The 24,899-nt window shown below is 46.5% G+C and overlaps 1 protein-coding gene across 3 annotated transcripts in view; it reads right to left on the bottom strand.

Annotated features, from left to right (window-relative positions):
- IL10RB (interleukin 10 receptor subunit beta) overlaps positions 1-24,676 on the bottom strand; it is a 50,321-nt gene extending 25,645 nt beyond the window's left edge. Inside the window, exons 1-6 of one of the 3 annotated variants that reach the window (XM_073009721.1) lie at positions 24,526-24,673; positions 22,583-22,706; positions 14,303-14,460; positions 10,526-10,692; positions 7,204-7,351; positions 2,349-2,506 (exon numbers count right to left, since the gene is read on the bottom strand). In XM_073009721.1, the coding sequence (XP_072865822.1) occupies positions 2,349-2,506; positions 7,204-7,351; positions 10,526-10,692; positions 14,303-14,460; positions 22,583-22,706; positions 24,526-24,574 (804 nt within the window). In that variant the 5' untranslated portion in view covers positions 24,575-24,673. Of the gene's footprint in view, positions 1-2,348; positions 2,507-7,203; positions 7,352-10,525; positions 10,693-14,302; positions 14,461-22,582; positions 22,777-24,525 lie in introns of those variants that run through there. The other 2 variants (XM_007964638.3, XM_037990606.2) reach the window with 2 other exon arrangements.
- Positions 24,677-24,899: the final 223 nt, after the last annotated feature.

Raw genomic sequence — 24,899 nt, forward strand, 5'->3', positions numbered from 1 at the left:
ATGCTGTGCCCCCAGCAGGTGGAACGCCCGGGTCCGGAAGCAAGCAGGGGGCAGGAGTGGCCCTGTTCACCCTCATGCCCAGTGACCTACTGGGGAAACCGCTGCTCCCTGACCTCGCGGTTTGAGGCTCTGTGGGTCTAGGGCAGGACTAGCAAATGAAGGCTCATGGGGCAGATCCGGCCTACCACTTGTGTTTTCATATGGCTTGAGGATTTTTCAATGATTACATTTAAGTGGTTATATAAGTGAATATATAACTTTGATTTTTATTTCTTGCCAACAGAACCTAAAATATATATATACATTTTAAAAATTTTTAAATTTTGAGACAGAGTCTCGCTCTGTTGCTCAGGGTGGAGTGCAGTGGTGTGAGGGTTCACTGCAACTTTCACCTCCCGAGTTCAAGCGATTCTCCTGCCTCAGTCTCCTGAGTAGCTGAGATTATAGGCATGCACCACCATGCTTGGCTAATTTTTGTATTTTTTTTTTTTTTTTTTTTTTTTTGAGATGGAGTCTCGCTCTGTTGCCCAGGCTGGAGTGCAGTGGTGCAATCTCGGCTCACTGCCAGCTCTGCCTCCCTGGTTCACGCGATTCTCCTGCCTCAGCCTCCTGAGTAGCTGGGACTACAGGTGCCCGCCACTGCGCCCAGCTAATTTTTTGTATTTTCAGTAGAGATGGGGTTTCACCATGTTAGCCAGGATGGTCTCCATCTCCTGATCTTAGGTGATCCACCCGCCTCAGCCTCCCAAAGTGCTAGGCTTACAGGCATGAGCCACTGTGCCTGGCCTTCTAAAATATTTTTTACCTGACCCTTTAAGAAAAAGTTTGCCACACCTGGTCTAAAAGGTTCCCAGAGTGGGAGCATTTCTACCAGAGGGCACGAAACAAGGGCCGATAAACTTTAAGCCACCTCCTCAGGCCAAGAGACTGGCAGGCAAGAAGAGAAGTCACCACTGTATCACAGTGGGCACCCGCCAGAGTCACTGGGCACTTCCTGGGACTCCCTTGCCCGATTTTGACAGCAAGTTGACAAGTGCAGGGGCAGGCCATTGCCTGAGATGGGCCTGGGGACCGGAGGCTCAGTCCTCTCCAGGATGAAGGCTGGGACACCCAATCAAGTCAGCAGCCCCTACAGCACAGGCTCCTCCCGGGAGAGGAGAGCGGACCCTCAGGGCCAGCAGAGGAACGGGCCAACCCACAAGCGTTCCTTTGTGGTCCCGAGACCAGCAGCAGCAGTGGGGGCTGGAGTACATTCCACTCATCTTCCTCCTGTAAACTTCCCCAGGAAATGAGATCAACTCAGATCCTGGAGGAGCTGCTTCCAGTTTATCCAAGTGGTCCCGGGGTGACTGTAATGGATGCTGTGGTACCTTCAGGAAGGAGGTACTCGTACTCCTAGCTCCTGTCTGCTGCTGTCTCACCCCTCACCCTAGCTTAGGGCCCCTTCCTGGGAGTAGCCCACATCCAGGGCATGGCCATTGTGGAGTTCACATGCCCATCCCTCTTGCCTCAGCTTAGGACATCTCTAAGGGGCCACCCCCACTCGAGAGGTCACATGGGATTGGCTGAGGCCTCTGTTGTGGCTGTGTGACAGCTCAACCTCTCTCTGCCTCATCTGGCTACCTTCATTCCCTTAGCATATTATTCCCAAGGATGTTCCCCATTCAGCCTTTTGAAAGCAAATCTCTATCTCAGAGTCTGCTTCCTGGGAAATGGGACCAAAGAGAGTTCCTTTTGGTCTGGGCTTGGCATCTTTTCATTTTCAAGTGTCAGTGACTATCCAGAGTTTCATTTCTTAGGGCTTCTTCAGTCCTGTTATCATTAGTCAGTTGCATTGTTTCTTCTCCTAACCCTTTTAAAAATAGCCTTCTTAAAGACCAGGAAACACTACCCAGAATTTCAATCACTCTTGCATATTCTAAAACTGGAAATGTGCCTTTCCTTCCTCCCATTCTCTCCCTCTGGCGATTTGCTGGCATTTAGCCTCGAGTTTTCTCTTTTTTCCACACTAGGCGCTGCTTTTTCCTCTCCTGCCCTAGAACCATCACCTTTGCTCCCCAGGGACCTGGGGCTTTGGGCAGGGAAGGCTGGAGAAGGAGCGACACCCTAGGGTGTAGGGAGGGCTACTGGACAAAGCTGCGCCCCTTTCCTCGGGGCTGTTCCTTGACTTCAGACTTCCCTGAAATGGTTAAAAGAGAATGGACAAGCACACAAAGACGTGTGTGTGTGTGTGTGTGTGTGTGTGTTTTCTCCTGGAAAACATGTCTGGAATTGGGCAGCCCTAACTTGAAAGGAAAGCTCTTTCCAATCAAGGTTTTTGAATCTGCATCTCTCTCCACCCTACCTACCTCTTTCAGGTGCTGTGGAAGAGAATTCCCAGGGGAGAAGGTGTACTTTGTCTTCTTATAAATGCACCACAGCAAGGCGAAGCAGCCAAGGAGTGCCAGGCAGACCACGAAGACCGAGGCCATGAGGATGATGGCCACCATCCAGGAGGGGACCGTTTCTGCCAGGGATAATGGGCATGTTACATTCTTGTCACAGGTTGGGTCACGGTGATCCCAAGAGCATTTTAACCATCACAATCCCTGAAAACAGAGCCTGTATGTTCATCTTGGGAGATGTCTCAGAAACACAGCAACTGGTTAGAGGACCCAGAGGTTTTCGAAGAGTTTCACCCTTTTCCTATCTTCTCCAAAGTTTAGTGTCTGGAATTATTGCTGATATACATCCAAAGAATAACAAGCAAGAATTCTGATCCACTGTACCTACTGGCAGTGTAGCAACGGGCCTCTGGATATACTACTTCTGCCTTGACGGAGCAAGTGAGACTCCCCTGGACACGTGAGCCTGAGTTAAACACAGGCTCCATCTCATTCTATATTGAGAAAGACAGAAACTCTCTGAATGAACAACTCTATCCGAACCCCTGCTCTAGGCCAGGTGTGGTGGCTCCTACCTGTAATCCCAGGACTCTGGGAGGCCGAGGCGGGAGGATCACTTGAGCCCAGGAGTTTGAGACCAGTCTGGGCAACATAGTGAGACCGCTTCTCTACAACAAAATAAGTTTTTAAAAAATTAGCTGGGTATGACGGCACACACCTGTAGTCCCAGCGATTTGAAAGGCTTCGGTGGGAGGGTCGCTTGAGCCCGGGAGGTCGAGGCTGTGACAGTGAGCTATGATTGTACCACTGCATTCCAACCGGGGCGACAGAGTGAAACCCTGCCTCAAAAACCAAAAGCAAAGCCAAAACAAGCAAACGAACCCCTGCACTAAGAGACTTGGCCAAACCCCAGCATAGCTTTCAGCAGGCCAAGGCCACACACCTGGGATGATCCAACCCCCTTGAATTCCTGTCTGGAAAAATCCAAGGCTGCCTAAGGAACTGACCATTTGTTCTTCCCAGCTCCCGAGGAGAGGCCTTGACCTCTCTTTCAGAGAGCATTTATTCAAAAGGGCTTACAGTGGTGAATCCTTCCTCTGTCCCTTTGAGACTTATACATATGTCCCACAACCCGGGGATGTTTTTCTCAACGATCCGAGAGCCATTCTTTTGAAATCAGCAGGAAGGACAGGGCCTCTGTCTCCCTGTCTCTGTGGGAGGGTAGAAGCCCAGCCTTGATAAACCTAGCCTCGGTTCACACACACACAGGGCCTCACCGCACTGACCCAGCCCCTCAGCTGATTTAAAAGTTTTTTCACTTCCCTGATTATGCTCAACTCCCCCACGCACTCTTTCCTTCTACTCCCTCATTCTCCTTTTATTTATTTTCATTTTTGAGATAGAGTCTTGTTCTGTCGTCCAGGTTGGAGTGCAGTAGTGCGAACATGGCTCACTGCAGCCTTGACCTCCAGGGCTCAAGTGATCCTCCCACCTCAGCCTCCTGGGTAGCTGGGACTACAGATATGTGTCACCATGCCCAGCTAATTTTTAAAATATTTTATAGAGATGGGGGTTCCACTATGTTGGCCAGGCTGGTCTTGAACTCCTGGGCTCAAGCAATCCTCTTGCCTTAGCCTCCCAAAGTGCTGGGATTACAGGCATAAGCCACCACGCCTGGACCTCGTTCTCCCTTTAAAACACCTCTGAGTAAATGGAACTCGGCCCTTTTCCCTACTCCAGTCATTACGGGATAAAATGTTTTGACCGCTTTCACCAGCATCCTGCTTTGCTTATCTTTGACAGAGTCCAGGATGTCACCTGGGTTGCTCGTGGTCCCAGCTCCCCTTGTTCGGCCCCAGGTCCCTCCTCCAGATGCCCCGGCCACCTGATCTCTGTGTGCCCATCCCCTGCCAACCAGCACCGCCCTCATGAGCAGAGCATTTGGCTCTGAGAGGGGCCAAGAGAACAAACACTGCCTGTGAAGAGCATGTCATTTTAAAGGGACACAGGCATCAAAGAGCCCTGAAAGAGCAATGACCCTGGAGCTACAGCAAGTGCAGTCATCTGCCGGCACCACGTGGTGCTTGTCACAGTGCGTGGCTCGCAGTGGACACTCCTTAAACGTTCAGAAGCGGTGCCTTCTGGCCCACACTTCCAGCATGTTCAACTCAAACATGTGAGTCTGCCCTTGGTGATCACAGGGCTATACGGCAGCCCCAGTCCACACCACAGCTGAACACGTGAAGTCTGCTGGGGATTTGACATCCCGGGTCTTGCGAAAGTTCCATGTTCCTACTCATCCATCCATCCTTCCATTAATAGTTCAGTAGTTCTCTCATTTGGCGCCCGGAGACTCATTCAAACAGGGATCTGTGGGCCCTGCCCTGTCATATTATTTTGAGTAATGAACCTCTGAGGCAGTGCTTGGGTCTCCTGGTGTCTCAGACTGGGGCATCTTAGCATCTTAGACAAGGACACATCTGGGTGACGGTGACATGATTCGAGGAATGCTTTTGTTCCTCACCCCAGATGGAGAGTTCCAGAAGGGGAAGGAGAGAGGACCCTGCTCTGCACAGGTTGTGAACTGTGGGAGCATCTACCAATCTACACCCTCTGTGTAAAGTTCTCTAACTTGTTTCAGATCCATCCGACCATGCCATGAGGCAGACTACTCCTTTCTGCTTTATCCAGAGACACGGAGCCTCAGTTCACCTCTGGAATTAATCTATAGGTACTAAGTTACAGGGGACATAACCTGGGCTTAGATGAGCCTGTGTTCTGGTTTATCCTTTTCATTTACTAGCATTTGGGCAAGTTACTTAACCTCCCTGTTTCAGGCTGTTTTTGCACTTCTATAAAGAAATAACTAAAACTGGATGACTGGGCATGGTGGCTCATGCCTATAACCCCAGCATTTTGGGAGGCTGAAGTGGGAGGATCACTTGAGGTCAGGAGTTCGAGACCAGCCTGGCCAACATGGGGAAAACCCATTCCCAACTAAAAATACAAAAATTAGCTGGGCATAGTGGTGGGCGCCTATAATCCCAGCTACTCAGGAGGCTGAGGCAGTAGAATTGCTTGAACCCAGGAGGCAGAAGTTGTGCCAAGATCGTGCCACTGCACTCCAGCCTAGTCAACAGACTGAGACTCCATCCAAAAAACAAATAAACAAACAAATAACTAAAACTGGGTAATTTATAAAGAAAAGAGGTTTAATTAGCTCATGACTCTGCAGGCTGTACAGGAAGCATAGCAGTATCTGTTTCTGGGGAAGCCTCTGGAAGTTCCCAATCACGGTGGAAAGCTAAGTGGGGGCAAGAGACAGCAAGATGGCACATACTTTTAAACCACCAGATCTCACAGGAAGTCACTCACTATCATGAGGACAGCACCAAGAGGATGGTGCTAAGCCATTCATGAGAAATAGGCCCCCATGATCCAATCACCTCCCACCAGGCGCCACCTCCAGCACTGGGGATTACATTTCAACATGAGATCTGGATGAGGGCAACATCCAAACTATATCACTCTCCGAACCTCATGTTCTAGTTTGTAAAATGGGAGAAGATCCTTCTAACGCTCTCATTGAAAACTTGTGGGATTTAAATGGGGTGTGTTTTAAGAAAAAATGAAAATGGTGTTTGATGAAAGCAGGTTTTCAATGGCTTATATTTTTCCTTTTGTTTTGTAAAATGTTTGGATTTTGTCAGTTCATGGGTGATTATTGGTATTTGCAAGGTATTTGAATTTTTTTTTTTTTTTTTTTTTTTTGAGGCAGGGTCTCACTCTTGTTGCTTAGGCTGGAGTGCAGTGGCATGATCTCAGCTCACTGCAGCCTCCGCTTCCTGGATTCAAACAATTTTCCTGCCTCAGCCTCCCAAGTAGCTGGGATTACAGGTGTATGCCACCACACCCAGCTAATTTTTGCATTTTTAGTAGAGACGGGGTTTTGCCATGTTGGCCAGGCTGGTTTCGAACTCCTGACCTCAGATGATCCGCCTGCCTCGGCCTCTCAAAGTGTTGGGATTACAGGCGTGAGCCACCACGTCCAGCAGACATGTTTTTCTATCAAACTGCATGCTGCATGCCATGTTTCATCCTTCCATTGTCTGAGCTTGCCGAACCCTTCACCAACATCTTTAAATTATAAGAAGGCCTGCTGTTTGTATGCAGACACCTGGGCCACAGTTTTCACCAACATGCAACTGCAATGTGTCTGCACATAAATATTCTGTGTTTAGGCCCATGGGAACCTTCTCTTTTTCCTTCTCCCGTTCCTTCCCCCAAACTAGAAGTGGTCCATATGGTGTGAAGGACTGTGTTGATGTCCTGGTTCCCTGCATACAAGGGGCCCTGAATCAGGCAGCACTGGCTGAGGACGGCGGTCAGATTTCCTGACACTTGCTTCCCATCACGTGTCAGCAGGGGCTGGAGATGTGCCTCCTGGGAAGGAGAGACCTCTGGGGTATGTGACAGGGCTCGAGCTCAGTTGGTGGTCTTGGGAGGACTGATGGGCCTTGCTTTAGGGAGCCCGGGATGGCAGAATAAGTACTGCCAAGGCGGGCTCATGGAGGCAGACCTCGCTCCACTGGACAGAAAAGGTTTCTAGCAACTCTTTTGATCTAAGAGTGGATGAGCTGCCTCAGAAGCGGGCGTGGTCTCCTTCCCAGCATGAAGCTGATGAGTCAGGGCTGAGAGACAATGTCAGGGTGACAGATTTCTGAACTGAGCTGGAGTTTGAGTTGGATGCAATCATGTCTAGGGCAGGTGTCTACAAAGCTGTTTAGGATGCTTAGCGGAGGCGCATCTCAGGACTCACCGTCACTGGTTGTTTTCTCACAGACAGGCTCACTCCATTCCCCAGTTTTGTTCCGATCAGGAAGAAACCCTTGAACTTGAACACAATAAGTTGTCCATGGCTCCAGGTTTCTGAGGACCTCAAAGTCATACTGAGGAGTTAGTTGAAACTAGTAATGGAGACAAAAATAAGAACATGACTAAGCAGTGAAAGGACACCACTTTTTTTTTTTTTTTTTCTTTTTCACATTTACCAGTTATACTAGCTGTTTTAGACTTAAAATAGGAAGGAGCAGGTAGCAGGTACTCCTCTCAGTTCAGGGACCCTGAGGCCACTCAAGGGTGCATCAAGGACTGACGGTGATGCCCACAAACCATCTCAGTTCCTGAATTCTCTAGCTTAAATGCCACACAAGCCATCACTTCTGTTTTAAAAAAGATAAAGCAGGCCGGGTGTGTTGGCTCATGCCTGTAATCACAGCACTTTGGGAGACAGACGAGGAGTTTGAGACCAGCCTTGCCACCATGGCAAAACCCCATCTCTACTAAAGATGCAAAAAATTATCTGGGCATGGTGGCGTACGAGAATTGCTTGAACTTGGGAGGTGGAAGTTGCAGTGAGCCAGGATCATGCCACACTGCACTCCAGTCTGGGTGACAGAGCGAGACTCTGTCTCAGAAATAAATAAATAAATAAATAAATAAGATAAAACAGTCTTTTAAATATTATTATTATTATTTTTTGAGACAGAGTTTCACTCTTGTCATCCAGGCTGGAGTGCAGTGGCGCTATCGTGGCTCACTGCAACCTCTGCACCCAGGCTCAAGCAATTCTCCTGCCCCAGCCTCCCAAGTAGGCTGAGAATACAGGTGCGCACCACCACACCCAGCTACTTTTTTTTTTTTTGTATTTTTGTAAAGATGGGGTTTTGCCATGTTGGCCAGGCTCGTCTTGAACTCCTGACCTCAGGTGACCTGCCCACCTTGGCCTCCCAAAGTGCTCGGATTACAGGTGTGAGTCACTGCACTCAGCTGCAATTGGTTATTTCTCTTTTGGGGTTGGGGTTGTTGACAGCATGCCTATATTCCTTCACTGCATGAGGAGCTAAGCCCATGGAGGTCAATAATTGGATTAGACTCATGGAATATATGAAGAAAATGGTTTAACTTCTAATAAGTAAATTAAAAGACAAAAGCAAATCAAAGCAACAACCGAAAAAAATGGCGGCTTGCAGTTCCAGAAGTCCAGTGCCTCTCAAACCTTACAATGCAAATTTTTTTCAAAGATTAAACACAGAAGCAAGCAGGTAAGGTGGTGGCATAGCAGTATGCCACTCCACTGGGGCTTTTCCTATCCTTTCACATCTGGGCAACTTCTGGTTTTATCTTCTCACTTTCTCCCAACAGGAAGAAAGAATTCCCAAAAGCACTTCATGCTGTGAGTTTAGGGACCTAGTCTGGCACCGCCTCAGGAATCTCTGCATTCTAGAGGGGAACCATGTAAGCCTGTATTGATACAAAAATTAGCCGAGTGTGGTGGCAGGTACCTGTAATCGCAGCTACTTGGGAGGCTGAGGCAGGAGAATTGCTTGAACCCAGGAGGCGGAGGTTGCAGTGAGCTGAGATTGCACCACTGCTTTCCAGCCGGGGCAATGACAAAGTGTGACTCCACCTCAAAACCCCCCCCCCCAAAAAAAAAACCTGTATTGGTGGCATCACAGGCACCTGTGAGAGTAGCAGTGCAGCAGGCAGACTTTCCACACTCGGTAAGTCACACTGAAGGCTGCCACACAACTGGCCGAAGGGAGAGGACAAATGTGTAACCAGATGCCCGTGTTGTGGGCATGTGTGAGAAAAGAAGCTAAACAGTAAGTGGAGTTTGCATTCACACTTGCCTCAGGAGGGACCTGACCCTGCTTACTGTAAAACCAGATCCTTAATTGAGGTCTGTTGCTAGCTCCCGGAGGGGCGTGATCTGCTCTTATCTTTATACCCCAGGGCTTAGCAGAGATGCCTGCATTTGATCAGTGAATGTGAGTATCAGAATTCATATGAAACGTAACTGTCAATATGATAGGACTCAGAGGTAGAGGCTTTCGGAAGTGATTAAATAATGAGGGCAGAGCCTTCCTGAATGCCATTGGTGACCTTAGAAGAGAGCAGCAAGGGAGCTGTTAACATCCTTGCCCTTTGCCTTCCACCATCTAGAAGGCAGAGCACACTGGTGCTCACCAGACACCGAATCTGCTGGTGCCTTGATCTTGGACTTCCCAGCCTGCAGAACTGTGAGAAATAAATTTCTATTGTTTATAAGTTACCCAGTCTGTGGTATTTTGTTGTGGCAGCAGGAATGGACAAAGAAACTGCATCATTTAATGGAACATTTTTTGGGGAAAAAAATTAACTTGAGATTTTTTGGGCTATGTAGTGTGTGTATATAAATTTACATCATTCCTAAGATAATAAACATGGGTGATCCCTTCTTCCCAAACACTTTGAGAATTAAGTGGTAAAATCAACATTTAATGTGCAAGAGATAACCTATATGTAATATGACATATATAACCATATATATCAGTTTAGGACCATGAATGGCACTCAGCTCAGAAGCATTAGGTATCAGAATAAACCTTGACCAAGGATGAATAAAAATAACATTAACATGTCTAGCAAAGAGGAAGGAAACCTCACGCACTGAAGTACTGACAATATATACATCGTCCTAGGCAATGGGATGAGTTTATATTTTCTATTATTTCATTAAATTCCCCAACAATCTTATGAAGTAGGTGATTATCCTTGTTTTATTAATAAAGTAAGTTACTGTGCCCATTTTGCATACTTGAAGAGGCTGGGGTCAGGAATGCGACCAATGGCACATGGTGGCAGGGGTGATATTCCGATCAGATCTTTTGACTCCAAGCCCATGTTTTTAAAGGAATTGTGCCCTGAAGAGTAGAGCAACAAGGGGCTGTCTTGACCATGGACGTCCCTGATTTGTGGTGCGTGTGGGACACAGGGGTTGATGTCATGAGACAGTTGTCAATTTGCTGATCACCTAATTCACCCAGCTCCAAGTTTCCTCAGCCAACTCTGATTCAACTGTGCCTTCCCCTGCAACTGCCCTTCAGCGAGGGAAAGGTCTGCTGTCACTGTGCAGACTTTGTCCTGAAAGTCTGCTCTACACATATCCCTTGGGAGTCTGGGAAGCTTGAGCCAGAGACCCCTTAGTCTGGGAAGCTCTTGGTTTACAGAGGACCAGCCCACAAGGTGCTGCCACCTTGCAAGATTCTGCAAAGAACATGAAAGCCTACTATCTCTGAAATGCAATTAGCCAAGCTTACCTTTTCATCAGTGCCATTTTTCCAATATTGCACATTATAAGTCCATGAATTATACACATTCTTCATAGTCCAAGTTTCATATTCATTTTCAATTTTAGGGGCTAAGAAACGCATATGTAAAGAATCAGCAAGTACTTCTACTTGCATTCCAGGGGGTCCAATAATGGCTAAGCATAAGAACAGCAAAATGACAATCAAAAACCACATTTTAAAAACTTCAACATTAATTTTTCATAACCATGCAGAACAATTAGTCCACGGAAGTACTGCTTTGATATACCATTGTCGTGACATTGACTGACATGGCTAAGGAGGATAGTTGGATTTAGTTGCTTTTAAAAAATCTGATAATCTTTGTCTTTATTAATGAAGTTTAGTCCACTTATGTTTATTGTGGTTTCTGATACATTTGGAATTATTCCAGCTATATTATTTTGTATTTTCTATAAGAATTTCTTTTTAAATTTCCATTTTATGTTTTTGGTGTCTTCTCCTCCTCTCTCATTTTCCTGCTTTTTGTTGGCTTGAATTTTACTTCCTTTGTTAGGATGGAAGCTACAGATGGCATCTCTATTATTTTTAGTGGCCACCTTTACATGTTTAACATATATAATTAACCATATATATGTCCAACAAAGTCTAAAGCTGTTTCCCTTCTGAATGCTCTTTTTTTTTTTTTTTTTTTTTTTTGAGATGGAGTCTCGCTCTGTCGCCCAGGCTGGAGTGCGGTGGCCGGATCTCAGCTCACTGCAAGCTCCGCCTCTGGGTTCACGCCATTCTCCTGCCTCAGCCTCCTGAGTAGCTGGGACTACAGGCGCCCGCCACCTCGCCCGGCTAGTTTTTTTTTTTTTTTTTTTTTTTTGGTATTTTTTAGTAGAGACGGGGTTTCACCGTGTTAGCCAGGATGGTCTCGATTTCCTGACCTCGTGATCCGCCCGTCTCGGCTTCCCAACGAGCTGGGATTACAGGCTTGAGCCACCGCGCCCGGCCCTGAATGCTCTTTTACTAGATATTCATGTGGCTGGCTCCTTCACTTCGTTTGGGTCTTTGTTCAAATGCTACTTCCTCAGAGACACTGGATCTTACCACTCTATGCAGAAGCGCAGCTCCCATTACTTTCTGTCCTATTACCTTGCTTCAGTCTTCTTGAGAACCACAGTCACTACCTATCATATAATATGTATCTATTTATTTATTATCTGTATTCCTGATTAGCACATATATGCTCCATGAGAGCAAGGATTTTGTCTCATTCATCGTTGTAGCTTCAGTGCTCAGAATGCAGCTGTTACACAGATGTACTCAATAATAACTGTAGAATGATTCATAAATGGTTCCGGGCAATCATGGTGTTTGAGTTATGTTCTGTATTCTTCTTTGGTTGCTGTTACTTTTTCAGGGCTGTTAATGGACCTGCTTCTACCATTCTAAAGTGCTCGTCTGAAAACCAGACAAGAAAACTTGTTGGAAGACTTTGCCAAAGTAAGTATAAATAGGTTATGCATGATGCCTGGAAGCACTTTCCTATCACTAAAATATATAGACTTCAAGAAACAAATCTCCAATACTGGGTAGTAGTTGCTAAGAGTACAGATGCAAGAGCTTGGGTCTGAATCCTTGCTCAGCCACTCATGACCTGTATGACCTTTTGACAACCTGCTTAGCTGTACCTAGGTTCTAAAGGTAACTTCCATGGATGGGAGCTAACAGAATTTGGGACAAGTTAGGACATGGCAAGCCAGTTAGCAATTATAGGAACAAAAACTTGTACTTTTAACTACTGTGAAACTTACTTTTCTGTTCATCTTTTCTTTGTTTTTGTAAAGGTACCTTTAGAAAAGATAATCTACTGTAATCCCAGCACTTTGGGAGGCCGAGACGGGCAGATCACTAGGTCAGGAGATCAAGACCATCCTGGCTGACACGGTGAAACCCCGTCTCTACCAAAAAATACAAAAAAGCTAGCCAGGCGAGGTGGCGGGTCCCTGTAGTCCCAGCTACTCGGGAGGCTGAGGCAGGAGAATGGCAGGAACCCGGGAGGTGGAGCTTGCAGTGAGCTGAGATCCAGCCATTGCACTCCAGCCTGGGCGACAGAGCCAGACTCCGCCTCAGAAGAAAAAAAATAAAATAAAAAAGAAAAGATAATCTAACTTTGATAATTTATGGTTCCAAAAGTAAGACGTTTTTACCCAGGCTTGGGATGGAATTGGGGGAGGGAAGAAAGGCATCCTAGCCCTCGTTCTCTACCAGGGAGGATGTAATTGTAGGGGTCATGGGGGTCCAGAGCAGGGACTGGCATGAAGAACCTCCCCATATAGAGACAGTTCTTTTTTTGAGACAAGACCTCACTCTGGTCACCCAGGCTGCTGCAGTGCAGTGGTGTGATAATGGCTCACTGCAGCCTTGACTTCCCAGGCTCAGGTGACTCTCCCACCTCAGCCTCCCAAGTAGCTGGGACTACAAGCACACTTCACTATGCCTGGCTATTTTTCTTGTTTTTTTTTTTTTTTTTTTTTTTTTTTTTTGTAGAGGCAGGGTTTCCCCATGTTGCCCAGGCTGGTCTTAAATTCCTAGGCTTAAGGCCAAGCATAGTGGTTCACGCCTGTAATCCCAGCACTTTGGGAGGCTGAGGCCGGTGGGATCACTTAAGGTCAGGAGTTCAAGACCAGCCTGGTCAACATGGTGAGACCCTGTCTCTACTAAAAATACAAAAAAATGTAGCTGGGCATGGTGGCAGGCACTTGAAGTCCCCGTTACTCGGGAGGCTGAGGCACAAGAATCACTTGAACCCTGGAGGCAGAGTTTGCAGTGATCTGAGATCGCGCCACTGCACTTCAGCCTGGGTGTCAGAGCGAGACTTTGTATCAGGAAAAAAAAAAAAGAAAGAAAGAAAAGAAGAAAATTCCTGGGCTCAAGTGATCCACCATCTCAGCCTCCCAAAGTGTTGGGATTAGGAGATGTGAGCCGCCGTGCCTGGCCAGAAACAATTCTTTTAGTGCTTTTCTCTGTGTGAGTTTTGAAGGGCTGTATGTGAATTTTGTGAACCAGGTTTTTAACCTCTAATCTTCTTTACTCTCTCAATTGCTAATACATGGTTTAATTAGTTTTTAATTCCTGATATTCTAAATATGCTCATCTCATATTTAGGGGCTCTGGTGTCACCATGACCCTCCAAATCTAACCTGGGAACAATTTTTTTTTGAGACCAAGTCTCGCTCTGTTGCCCAGGCTGGAGTGCAGTGGCGTGATCTAGGCTCACTGCAATCTCCGCCTAACCTGAGAACAATTTTTGATGCTGACCAACCAGTCTGATCCAACCCACCTGCCATCAGCTCTGTCCCTCCCTGTCCTTCGCTCTGGGCAAGTTGGCTGTCTGCATCAGATTTTCCATCTCTACACCTGCCTTCATTCTTTTGCCTATCATGTTATATTTCTTTGTTTAAGTCATAATTCCATACTGACTTTCTTCCAGAAAATTCACCACAAGAATCCTTCCAGAACTTCTTAACAGCACAGGCCCCACATATGCACATCCTTGAGGCACTGAAGGTGTTAGATTTATATTTAATCGCTGCATTGATGATATGCCCATCTTTTTCTGTCTCTCCCATGAATTTCTTTAGGGATACAACTCTCTTTATTATATTCCTTAAGCTCCTTGTGCAAGGGCATCCATGTGTGGGCCCTCAGAGAATTCTTGTTGATGGACCAACCAATGTGGAAAAAAACAAGGCAAGATGATGACATTACAAAAAAAGGGAAAACAAAATGGCTTACTGTCATCCACAGGACAGAAGGTGATGTTTACCCAGTCTGAATGCTCATCTGCAAATTCAGCCCTGACTCTCAAGGTGTGGTCACCATACTTGGAAAGACTTGAGAAATCACATTCCGTCAAGGTAGTACTCGTGCATTTATCTTGGAATATCCTATAACTACACAATCAAAAAGATAGGTCAATCAGGAGAGTTCTAGCTTCAGTCTCCCTGAGGCTGACTGGTACTTAATTTGGAGGTTGCACGGGGGTTGGGGGGAGGGCGCGGGAGTGGAAACTGTGTTAAACATAGAAATAGGTGTCTTCAAAACAGAATTTCTCAGACACTTGAACATCCTAATGACTACATGCCTCTCCAAGGGGTTGAGTATTCAGCATATTTGACCAAGACAGCTTCCTTCCTCGATTATGTATTTTTGAAAGCAGGGGCCTGTGATTTATGAGACACTGAATAAAGATTTACCAAAATAAAGATATTACAATGATTTTCAATAAAGTCATGCACCGCATAATGACATTTCAGTAGATGACAGACCACATATACAATGATGGTGCCCTAAGATGACGATACTGTATTTTTACTGTACCTTTTCTATGTTTAAATACATTGAGATGTACACGTACCTCGTTTGTGATTGGCTTTATTGTACTTCACAGATGGGACATTTTACAAATTGAAGGTCTGCGGCAACCCTGCATTGAGCAAGTCTACTGGTGCCATTTTCCCAACAATACATGCTCACTTCATGTCTCTAAGTCACATTTTGCTAATTCTCACAATATTTCAAACCTTTTCATCATTATTATATCTGTTATGGTGATCTGTGATCGGTGATCTTTGATGTTACTGTTGTAATTGTTTTGGGGACCATGAACCACACCTATATAAGTGAAATTAATCAGTAGATGTTGTGTGTGTCCTGACTTCTCCACCCACTGGCCACTCCCCTGCCTCTCTCCTTCTCCTTGGGCCTCCCTATTCCAAAAGCTGCAAATGATTAAGCTTAGTGAGGAAGGCACATTGAAGGCCACAACAGGCCTCTTGGGCCAGTTAGCCAAGTTGTGAATACAAAGGAAAAGTTGTTGAAGGAAGTTTAAAGTGCTACTCCAGTGAACACATTAATGAGAAGAAAGTAAAACAGCCTTATTGATAAAATGGAGAAAGTCTCAGTAGTCTGGATAGAAGATCAAACCAGCCACACCATTCCCTTAAGCCAAAGTCTAATCCAGAGCAAGACCCTGACACTCCAATTCTGTGAAGGCTGAAAAAGGTGAGGAAGCTGCAGAAGAAAAGTTGGGGCTGGACACGGTGACTCACACCTGTAATCCCAGAACTTTGGGAAGCCAAGGCAGGCAGATCATAAGGTCAGGAGTTCGAGACCAGCCTGACCAACATGGTGAAACCCCGTCTCTACTAAAAATACAAAAAAATTAGCCGGGCGTGATGGCACACTCCTGTAATCCCAGCTACCCAGGAGGCTGAGGCAGGAGAATCACTTGAACCTGGGAGGCAGAGGTTGCAGTGAGACGAGATTGTGCCAATGTATTCCAGCCTGGGCAACAGAGCAAGACTGTTTCAAAAAAAAAAAAAAAGAAAAGTTGGAAGTTAGCAGAGGTTGGTTCATAAGGTTTAAAGACAGAAGTCATCTCCATAACATAAAAGTGCAAGGTGAAGCAGCAAATGCTGATGTAAAAGCTGCAGCAAGTTATCCAGGAGATCTAGCTAAAATCTAGCTAAAATGATGAAGGTGGCTACTCTAAAATTTAAACAGATTTTTAATGTAGATGGAACAACCTTTTATTAAAATGTCATCTAGGACTTTCATAGCTACAGAGGAGAAGTCAATGGCTAGCTTCAAAGCTTCAAAGAACAGGCTGACTCTTGTTAAGGGCTAATGTAGCTGGTGACTTTAAGTTGAAGCCAACACTGGATTACCATTTTGAAAATTTGAGAGCTCTTAAGAATTATGCTAAATCTACTCTGCCTGTGCTCTACAAATGGAACAACAAAGCCTGGAGGACAGCACATCTGTTTACAGCATGGTTTACTGAATATTTTAAGCCCAGTATTAAGACCTACTGCTCAGGATAAAAAGTTTTCTCTCAAAATATTACCTCTCATTGACAACGTACCTGGTTCCCCAAGAGCTCTGATGGAAATTTAAAAGGAGATGAATGCTGTTTTCGTGCCTGTGAACACAACATCCATTCTGCAGCCCATGGATCAAGGAGTCATTTCGACTTTCAAGTCTTATTATTTAAGAAATATATTTGGAAGCCAGGCACAGTGGCTCATGCCTGTAATCCCAGCACTTTGGGAGGCCAAGGCAGGCAAATCATTTGAGGTCAGGAGTTCAAGACCAGTCTAGCCAACATGGTGAAACTCTGACTCTACTAAAAAAAAAAAAAATAACAAAAATTAGCCAGGTGTGGTGGCACTACTTGGGAGGCTGAAGCAGGAGAATCACTTGAACCTGGGAGGTGGAGGCAGCAGTGATCTGAGATCATGCCGCTGCAATTCAGCCAGGGCAACAGAGTGAGACTCCATCTTAAAAAATAAAGTAAAATAAAATAAAATAAAATAAAGAAATATATTTCGTAAAGTTATAGCTGCCATAGATAGTGATTTCTCTGATGGATCTGGGCAAGGTAAATTGAAAACCTCCAGAAAGGATTCACCATTCAAAATGCCATTACGAACATTGGTGATTCGTAGGAGGAGGTCAAAATATAATATTAACAGGAGCTTGGAAGAAGCTGATTCCAACCCTCATAGATTACTTTAAGGGGTTCAAGACTTCAGTGGAGGAAGTAACTGCAGATGTGGTGGAAAGAGCAACATAACTAGAATTATTAGAAGCAGAACCTGAAGATGCGACTGAATTGCTCCAATCTCATGATAAAACTTGAACAGATGAAGAGTTGTTTCTAATGAATGAGCAAAGAAAGTGGTCTCTTGACATGGAATTTATTCCAGTGAAGATGCTATGAACATTGTAGAAATGACAAAAAAAGATTTAGAATACTACATAAACTTAGTTGATAGAGCATAGCAGGGTTTGAAAGGATTCTAATTTTGAAAGAAATTCTTCTGTGGGTAAAATGCTACCAAACAGCATCTCATGCTACAGAGAAATCTGTCGTGAAAGGAAGAGTTAATTGATGCTGCAAACTTCATTGTCATCTTATTTCAAGAAATTGCCACAGTCGCTGCAACTCAGCAACCAGTACCCTGATCGGTCAGCAGCCATCCATATCAAGGCAAGATGCTCCACCTGCAAAAGGATTATGACTTGCTGAAGGCTCTGATGATTGCCAGCATTTTTCAGCAAGTATTTTAAAATTAATCTGTGCACATTTTTTTAGACATAATGCTATCACACACTTAATGGACTACAGTATAAACATAGTTTTTATATGCACTGGGAAACAAAAAAATTCATATGACTTGCTCTATTGTGGTTTTAACTTTATTATGGTAGTCTGGAACCAAAACTGCCTTAACTCTGTGGTATGCCTGTATACAAATACCACTGTGTTACGATTGCCTACAGTTCTCAGTACAGTAACATGCTGTACAGGTTTACAGCCTGGGGTAATAGGCTAAACCACATAGCTTAGGTGTATACTAGGCTACACCGTCTAGGTTTGTGCAAGTGCACTGTATGATGTTCACACAACAAAACTGTCTAATGATGCACTTCTCAGAATGTACCCCAGTTGTTAAGTGACCCATGACTGTCCGACCTATAAATGACTGTCATTGCAATTACTCTGGAAAAATTAAAAAAACAATTCATCAGTCTCAATCAGAACACCAGCCCCGGCCACAACCACTAAAGGGAGCATGACAGAAAGTGAAGTGGAAGAAGAGACGACATTTGGATATGCCTGTTGGATGCTAGGGAAATACAATCTCTTGAATCTAAGCTTGCAACAGCCGAGGAGGTATAATTGGCTGCACAAGATCAAAGGAAGCCCAGGCTCTCATCCTGCAAAAAGTAAGGAGCTGGGCGGGCTCATGGCTCATGCCTGTAATCCCAGCACTCTGGGAGGCCGAGGCAGAGGACTGCCTGAGCCCAGGAGTTTGAGAACCGCCTGCACAACGTGGTGAGTCCTTGTCTCTATAAAAAATCAAGAAATTATTTGGGTGTGGTGGCATGCGCCTGTAGTCCTAGCTACTCAGTAGGCTAAGGAGGGAAGCTCGCTTGAGCCTGGGAGGTAGAGGCTGCAGTGAGCCGTGATCGCACTACTGTACTCCAGCCTGGGCAACAGAGTGAGACGGTCTCAAAAAATTTAATTTAATTTAATTTAAAAATTTATAAAATAAAATAAAAAAGTGAGGAGCTATCTGATTGGTCCCCCAAGGTATCTTCTGGTGCCAAAACCAATTTGGTTACTCCCAGAAGTGATGATGAAAGTGATGGTGACAAAAATAGCAATGGCCAACATTTGTTAAGTACACAGGGGTCAGGAGTGGAGAGCCTAAGAAATCTGCCCAACTGAATTCAGATCTGTTTGACTTCATAGTCTAAGGTAGCACGCCACACCTGACAGCATTCTTAGTGATACCTAGAACGATCCCTTGCAAAAAGTAGGTAGAGATCATTGGGATCATGCTATTTTTCACTTAATATACCACAAATATTTGTCAATCAATCATTTCTTCACGGCTGCTTAACATCCCATCATTTGGAAAATCCAGTGGTTGTTTCATTAATGGGGTTTTCTCACATGTGGCCATATTTTTTTTCCCTCCCTCCCTTTTTTCTTCCCTCCCGCCTTCCTTCTTTCCAACTCAAGTCCGGCTAATTAAAAAAAAAAAAATTGTAGAGACAAGGGGCTGTTATGTTGCACAGGCTGGTCTTGAACTCCTGGCCTCAAGTGATCATCCTACCTTGGCCCCCCAAAGCATTGGGATTACTGGTGTGAGCCACCACGCCTGACCCATTTCCTTCTTTTAAACTAATGCATCAACTGTCCAGCACGTGCAGTATTTCAAAAGTTGTTTTGCAATAACCACTTTTTCACTAGGTTTTTTTTTTTTTTAAATTTTTTGAGATGGAGTCTCACTCTGTTGCCCAGGCTGGAGTGCAATGGCACAATCTCGGCTTGCTGCAAACTGTGCCTCCTGGGTTCAAGTGATTCTCTTGCCTCAGCCTCCCGAGTAGCTGGGATTGCAGGTATGCACCACCATGCCTGGCTAATTTTGTATTTTTAGTAGAGATGGGGTTTTGCCATGTTGGTAACGCTGGTCTTGAACTCCTGACCTCAGGTGATCCACCCACCTCAGTCTCCCAAAGTGTTGGGATTACAGGCGTCAGCCATGCGCCCAGCCTTCACTAGGTTATTTTCATTGCATGTACAAATATTTATCCCCGCATTAAGTAGGTAATATGACCCACTCCTCATATTTACATCTAATTGTTTTGGATATTTTTATATCAAAATCACCAGAACATCCTGTGAAGTGCCCCCTGCTCTGGCTGCCCTGCCCCAATAATGCACACAAACAATAGAGAGTTTGTGCTATGCAATTGCTCATGTAAATTCTAAACAATGCTTTTGCAGAGCCACATGAGGGTAATCACGTCTTTTGCAATCAAATATCTTCCCCAAGGACATGCCCAGCACATATTTTGTTTTCTCCAGCACATGCCATACTCACTCTGTAGTTCCATGCCAGGAAGACCTGGAACCCAGGTGTGGAGACCCTCATGAAGTCACTTCATGAAGTCACTGGGATCTCTAACATAAAAGATAGACATGCAAAGCCAAATGCCTCGACTACAATGGCAAAAAAGCACGGCATGGGCTGGGTGTGGTGGCTCATGCCTGTAATCCCAGCACTTTGGGAGACCGAGGCAGGTGGGTCACTCGAGGCCAGGAGTGCAAGACCAGCTTGGCCAACAGGGCGAAACCCCATCTCTACGAGAAGCACAAAAATCAGTTGGGCATGGTGGCATGAGCCTGTAGTCCCAGCTACTCAGGAGGCTGAGGCAGGAGAATCGCTTGAACCCAGGAGGCGGAGGCTGCAGTGAGCAGAGGTCGCGCCACTGCACTCCAGCCTTGGTGACACAGTGAGACCCAGTCTCAAAGGAAAAAAAAAAGGCCGGGTGCGGTGGCTCACATCTGTAATCCCCGCACTTTGGGAGGCAAGGCAGGTGGATCACAAGGTCAGGAGATCGAGACCATCCTGGCTAACATGGTGAAACCCCATCTCTACCAAAAATACAAAAAATTAGCCAGGCATGGTGGCGGGTGCCTGTAATCCCAGCTACTCGGCAGGCTGAGGCAGGAGAATGGTGTGAACCTGGGAGGTGGAGCTTGTAGCGAGCCCAGATTGCGCCACTGCACTCCAGTTTGGGTGATAGAGCGAGACTCTGTCTCAAAAAAAAAAAAAAAAAAAGAAAAAGAAAACAACCCAAACAAACCCAAAAGCACAGCATAGAACAAATAAATAAATAAATAAATAAACTACAGAGGAGACAGACAGAGAAGAAAGTTAATTTTCCACGGTAAAATCTCTTGGCTATCCAGATTGAGTAGAGAAAGCACAGAAAGCAAATGAGAACGCCAATCAGTGCTAGAAAATGCACATCAGGAAAAAAATCAATTACAGAATATGCCCTCCTTCAATGCTTGGGATAGCTGACAGTACTGGACTATGGGCTGTAAATCAGATACAAGTATTGCATGAATGTAAAAGTTCCTGAGCTTCTCACTGTACTATGTGATGTAAGAGATGATCCTTGTTCTTGTGAAACACACACTGAAATATTACAGCACAAAGGGCATGAGAGAGAAAGAGGAAGGGAGAGAATGTGACCAACATTAAAAATTGGTGAATCTGGGCCCGGCAAGTGGCTCATGCCTGTAATCCCAGCACTTTGGGAGCCCGAGGCAGGCGGATCACGAGGTCAGGAGATCGAGGCTGGCTAACTTGGTGAAACCCCATCTCTACTAAAAATACAAAAAATTAGCCGGGTGTGGTGGCGGACGACTGTAGTCCCAGGTACTCGGGAGGCTGAGGCAGGAGAATGGCATGAACCCAGGAGGCAGAGCTTGCAGAGAGCCGAGATCGCGCCACTGCACTCCAGCCTGGGCGACAGAGCGAGACTCCGTCTCAAAAAAAAAAAAAAAAAAAAAAAAATGGTGAATCTGGTTGTAGGCTATCTGGAAATTCTTTGTATTCTACTTAAAATTTTGAAATGTTCTGTAAGTCTGGAATTATTTGGAACTACAAGTTAAAAAACAAAAGCCAGCAACGCATAGACAAGGACTATCTTACTCATCTTTCTTCTACTTCTTCTCTGATGTAGCAGGCCTTGGGGATTTTTGTGAAATGACAGCTGGATCTGGGACCAAATATCCTCCTGCCTCATTGAAGGACTTGTCTATCTTCGTATGTTTCTGAGTCACATAGAAAGCAGGTGTGTTGGCTTGTCAGCCTTGGGCCTCCTGCTGCTGTTTGCGCCTGGCCTAAAGGTGTGTCACCTGCAGTCCAGCATGTGGCGTATGGTGGCAGGCTGCCAAGGGAGTGCTGGCACTGACTTCCTTTGCCAGGCATAGGGAAACTGATAGGCAGGAGAGGTAGAGGGTGTTCAGATCGCTGCTGAGATGACCGTCTAGGGTGACACTCACTCTTACTTCATGGCGCCTGCTGTTGTCAGAGAATGGGGCTTTTAACAGTCAGTAGCTGTCTTACTTTTAATTTCAGGACGAAACCACGGAGAAACTGAGTGCTCATTATGCAAATTACGTGCATCGCACGGCACTGAGGCATGATGCTATAATCCGTCGGGGAACAGGTGATATATGGTAGCAAGGGGCTTCCTGACTGCTTTGCATATCTCAGTTTCTTGGGTAGCATCCACTCAACCTTGTTGACTTCTAGCAATACTACTCAAACCTGGAGATGACAGCAGTGGTATTTTTCTTTTAAAATATATCAACTGTGACAAACAAGCTAGGATCTGAACAGCATGAGGTTACCACCATGGCTGACTCTATCCACATACGCATGATAACATGTCTATATCTGCTGGCAGCCCTGTGATCAACATTCAAATCACCAACAATCACAACCACAAAACCTAAAAGAGGTAAGGTGGCCACCAGAATTTCCCAGACAGAAAAAAGCTGGCAGGGAGGCTCCCTGAGGGCTGTCACAGTCACATGGTGACCGTAGTCAGACTCCCTTCCTCCTGTGGCCCAGCCCAGTAACCAGCCCAGGGCCGACTCCTCTGGTGCGTTCCTGCCAATAGTGAGGCCAGACCCACCTTAGGTACTGAGCTGTGAAAGTCAGGTTCCCTTTGGCAAAAGCAGGTGACTCCCACTGTAGAATGTTCTTGAAATTAACAGAATTCATTTTGACATTTTCAGGAGGTGGTACCATTCCCAATGCTATGAAAATACGAGAAAAACATTTACAACCTTTTTCCTCAAAACAGATGCCCATGAAAAGCCCATATCCCGCACTTGGTTCTCCTCTATGGTGAGGGAGGGAGAGAGAGACAGGTTGGCTGTGCTGAGGAGTCTAGATTTTCTTTGAACAGCCATGAGGAGAAATTTCTGGAGAGGCAGGAGTAAAGTGGGGACAGACAATGGAGCCCTGGATTTGCATGGTGGCAGAAAGGTATGAGGGGGTAGACTGGGGTACATGGATTTCAGATATATTTCCAGAGGTAAAGACAAACTGGAGACTTCCTGATGATATATTTGATGCCTAAAAGCTGAGGTCAATGTCCATTTTGGGCTTAAGCAGCTGGTGCCCCGATTGGAGCTCAGCTGGGGAACTGACGAGTCCCATTTGAGCTGCATTAGGTTGGAGATGCTGGAGAGAGGCTGAAGTAGAAATGTCAGGGAGACAGATGAATGAGCCCAGAGGTCACACCAAGAACAGATGTGGGCTAGAGACAGAAATTATTTTCAAACCTTTTAATAGAGAATTTGAAACCTAGCCAGGCATGGTGGCTCGCGCCTGTAACCTCAGCTCTTTGGGAGGCTGAGGTGGGTGAATCACCTGAGGTCAGGAGTTCGAGACCAGCCTGGCCAATATGGTGAAACCCCATTTCTACTAAAAATACAAAAATTAGCCAGGCATAGTGGCACACACCTGTAATTCCAGCTACTTGGGAGGCTGAGGGAGGAGAATTGCTTGAACCGGGAGGGGGAGGTGGCGGTTAGCCAAGATCAAGCCATTGCACTCCAGCCTGGGTGACAGAGCAAAACTCTGTCTCGAAAAAAAAAAAAAAAGAAAGAAAAGAAAAGAAAAGAAAAGAAAATTTGAAACCTACATGCAAGTAGAAAAGTAGATGACTATAATAAACCACCACCCATCACCCAACTGATACCAAGAGCGAGTCATGGGCCTATAGCCCGTGTTTAATGCCAAGGTTTGGCTGAAATCCCCCAAAGGAACAGTGCGGGGGAAGGAGAGAAGAGGCCTTGGGCTTCACAATTAGCTGCATAGAGACCTGACACAGCAGGAGGGTCCCAAGCAGAGACAGCCTGACGGGTAGGCGGGAAACCGGAGGAGTATCCCGGAAGGCCAGGGAAGAGTTCATGAGAAAGGAAGGAGGTGACCATCGTGTTATTGGAACCTAGGCAGTCAATTTAGAGGACAGAAAAGGTTTCAATGGATTTAGGTTTAGAAGCCATGGGGGGCACTGGGGGGCAGAATACAGATTTCAGGGTGCTCAGGCCTGAACCGGAAGGAGGGGAGGTGCAGCGGGTGATGGGAGGCACATCTGTAGGGAGGGCTGGCACTGAGGTGGGCAGACTTGGGGTCAGGGAGGGCTGTTAGAGCATCGGGGGCGGGTGGGGGCCTCCACTTGAACTGATGGTCTCCAGAAGGGCCAGATGACAGCCACGGTGGGATCCTGGGTCTTTCGGGGAAGCTACTTTACTTAGACGCCCGCCAGCAGAGCGCCGCAGGAGGACTGGGAGTTAAAAGACGCCGGGAGTCTCCCCCTGAGTTTAGGGCCCAGACGGTCTGTAATCTGGGTGCGGACCGGGCTTCCTCCTGTTACAGAATCTCCGGCAGCAGCAGCCTAGCTTTGTCTCAGTAGCCGGCCGCGGCGTCTGCATCTTCTGTCCCGAGGTCCCGACGGCCGGACCGGGCACTTAAGTCACTTTCAGAGTGCCCAGGGATGAGATCACGGGTGGCATCTCGCGGGGCCTCCCGGTTCCCAAGCGCGCCCCCTCCCCGCGGACCCCTCACCTGACACCAGCAGGCAGCCGCCCAGCCAGCTCCCAAGGCTCCGCGCCATGGACGGGCGCCGGGGGTGCCGCGGCTTCCTCCAGGCACACGACCCCCGCCCGCGCCTGAGAGCGCCCGTACGCGGTCGCTTCCGGGAACCAGCGGAGCGGGGCGGGGCGGGGCGGGGCGGGGAGGGGCCAGGCGACCGGGCTCCTACCCCACTGCAGGCCCCGCCCACCAGCCCGGGTCCGCCCGCGAGGCGCGGGGCACCGGCTTGGCAGGTGCACACGAGGAAGAGGAAGGGAGCCTCGCAAACTGTGAAAGTCGCCGTCAAGTCAAATAAATACCATACAACACCAACCCAGGACTGAGTTCTGGATGCTGGAATGACGGTG

This window comes from Chlorocebus sabaeus, chromosome 2 (genome assembly GCF_047675955.1).
Source record: "Chlorocebus sabaeus isolate Y175 chromosome 2, mChlSab1.0.hap1, whole genome shotgun sequence".
Lineage (NCBI taxonomy): Eukaryota > Metazoa > Chordata > Mammalia > Primates > Cercopithecidae > Chlorocebus > Chlorocebus sabaeus.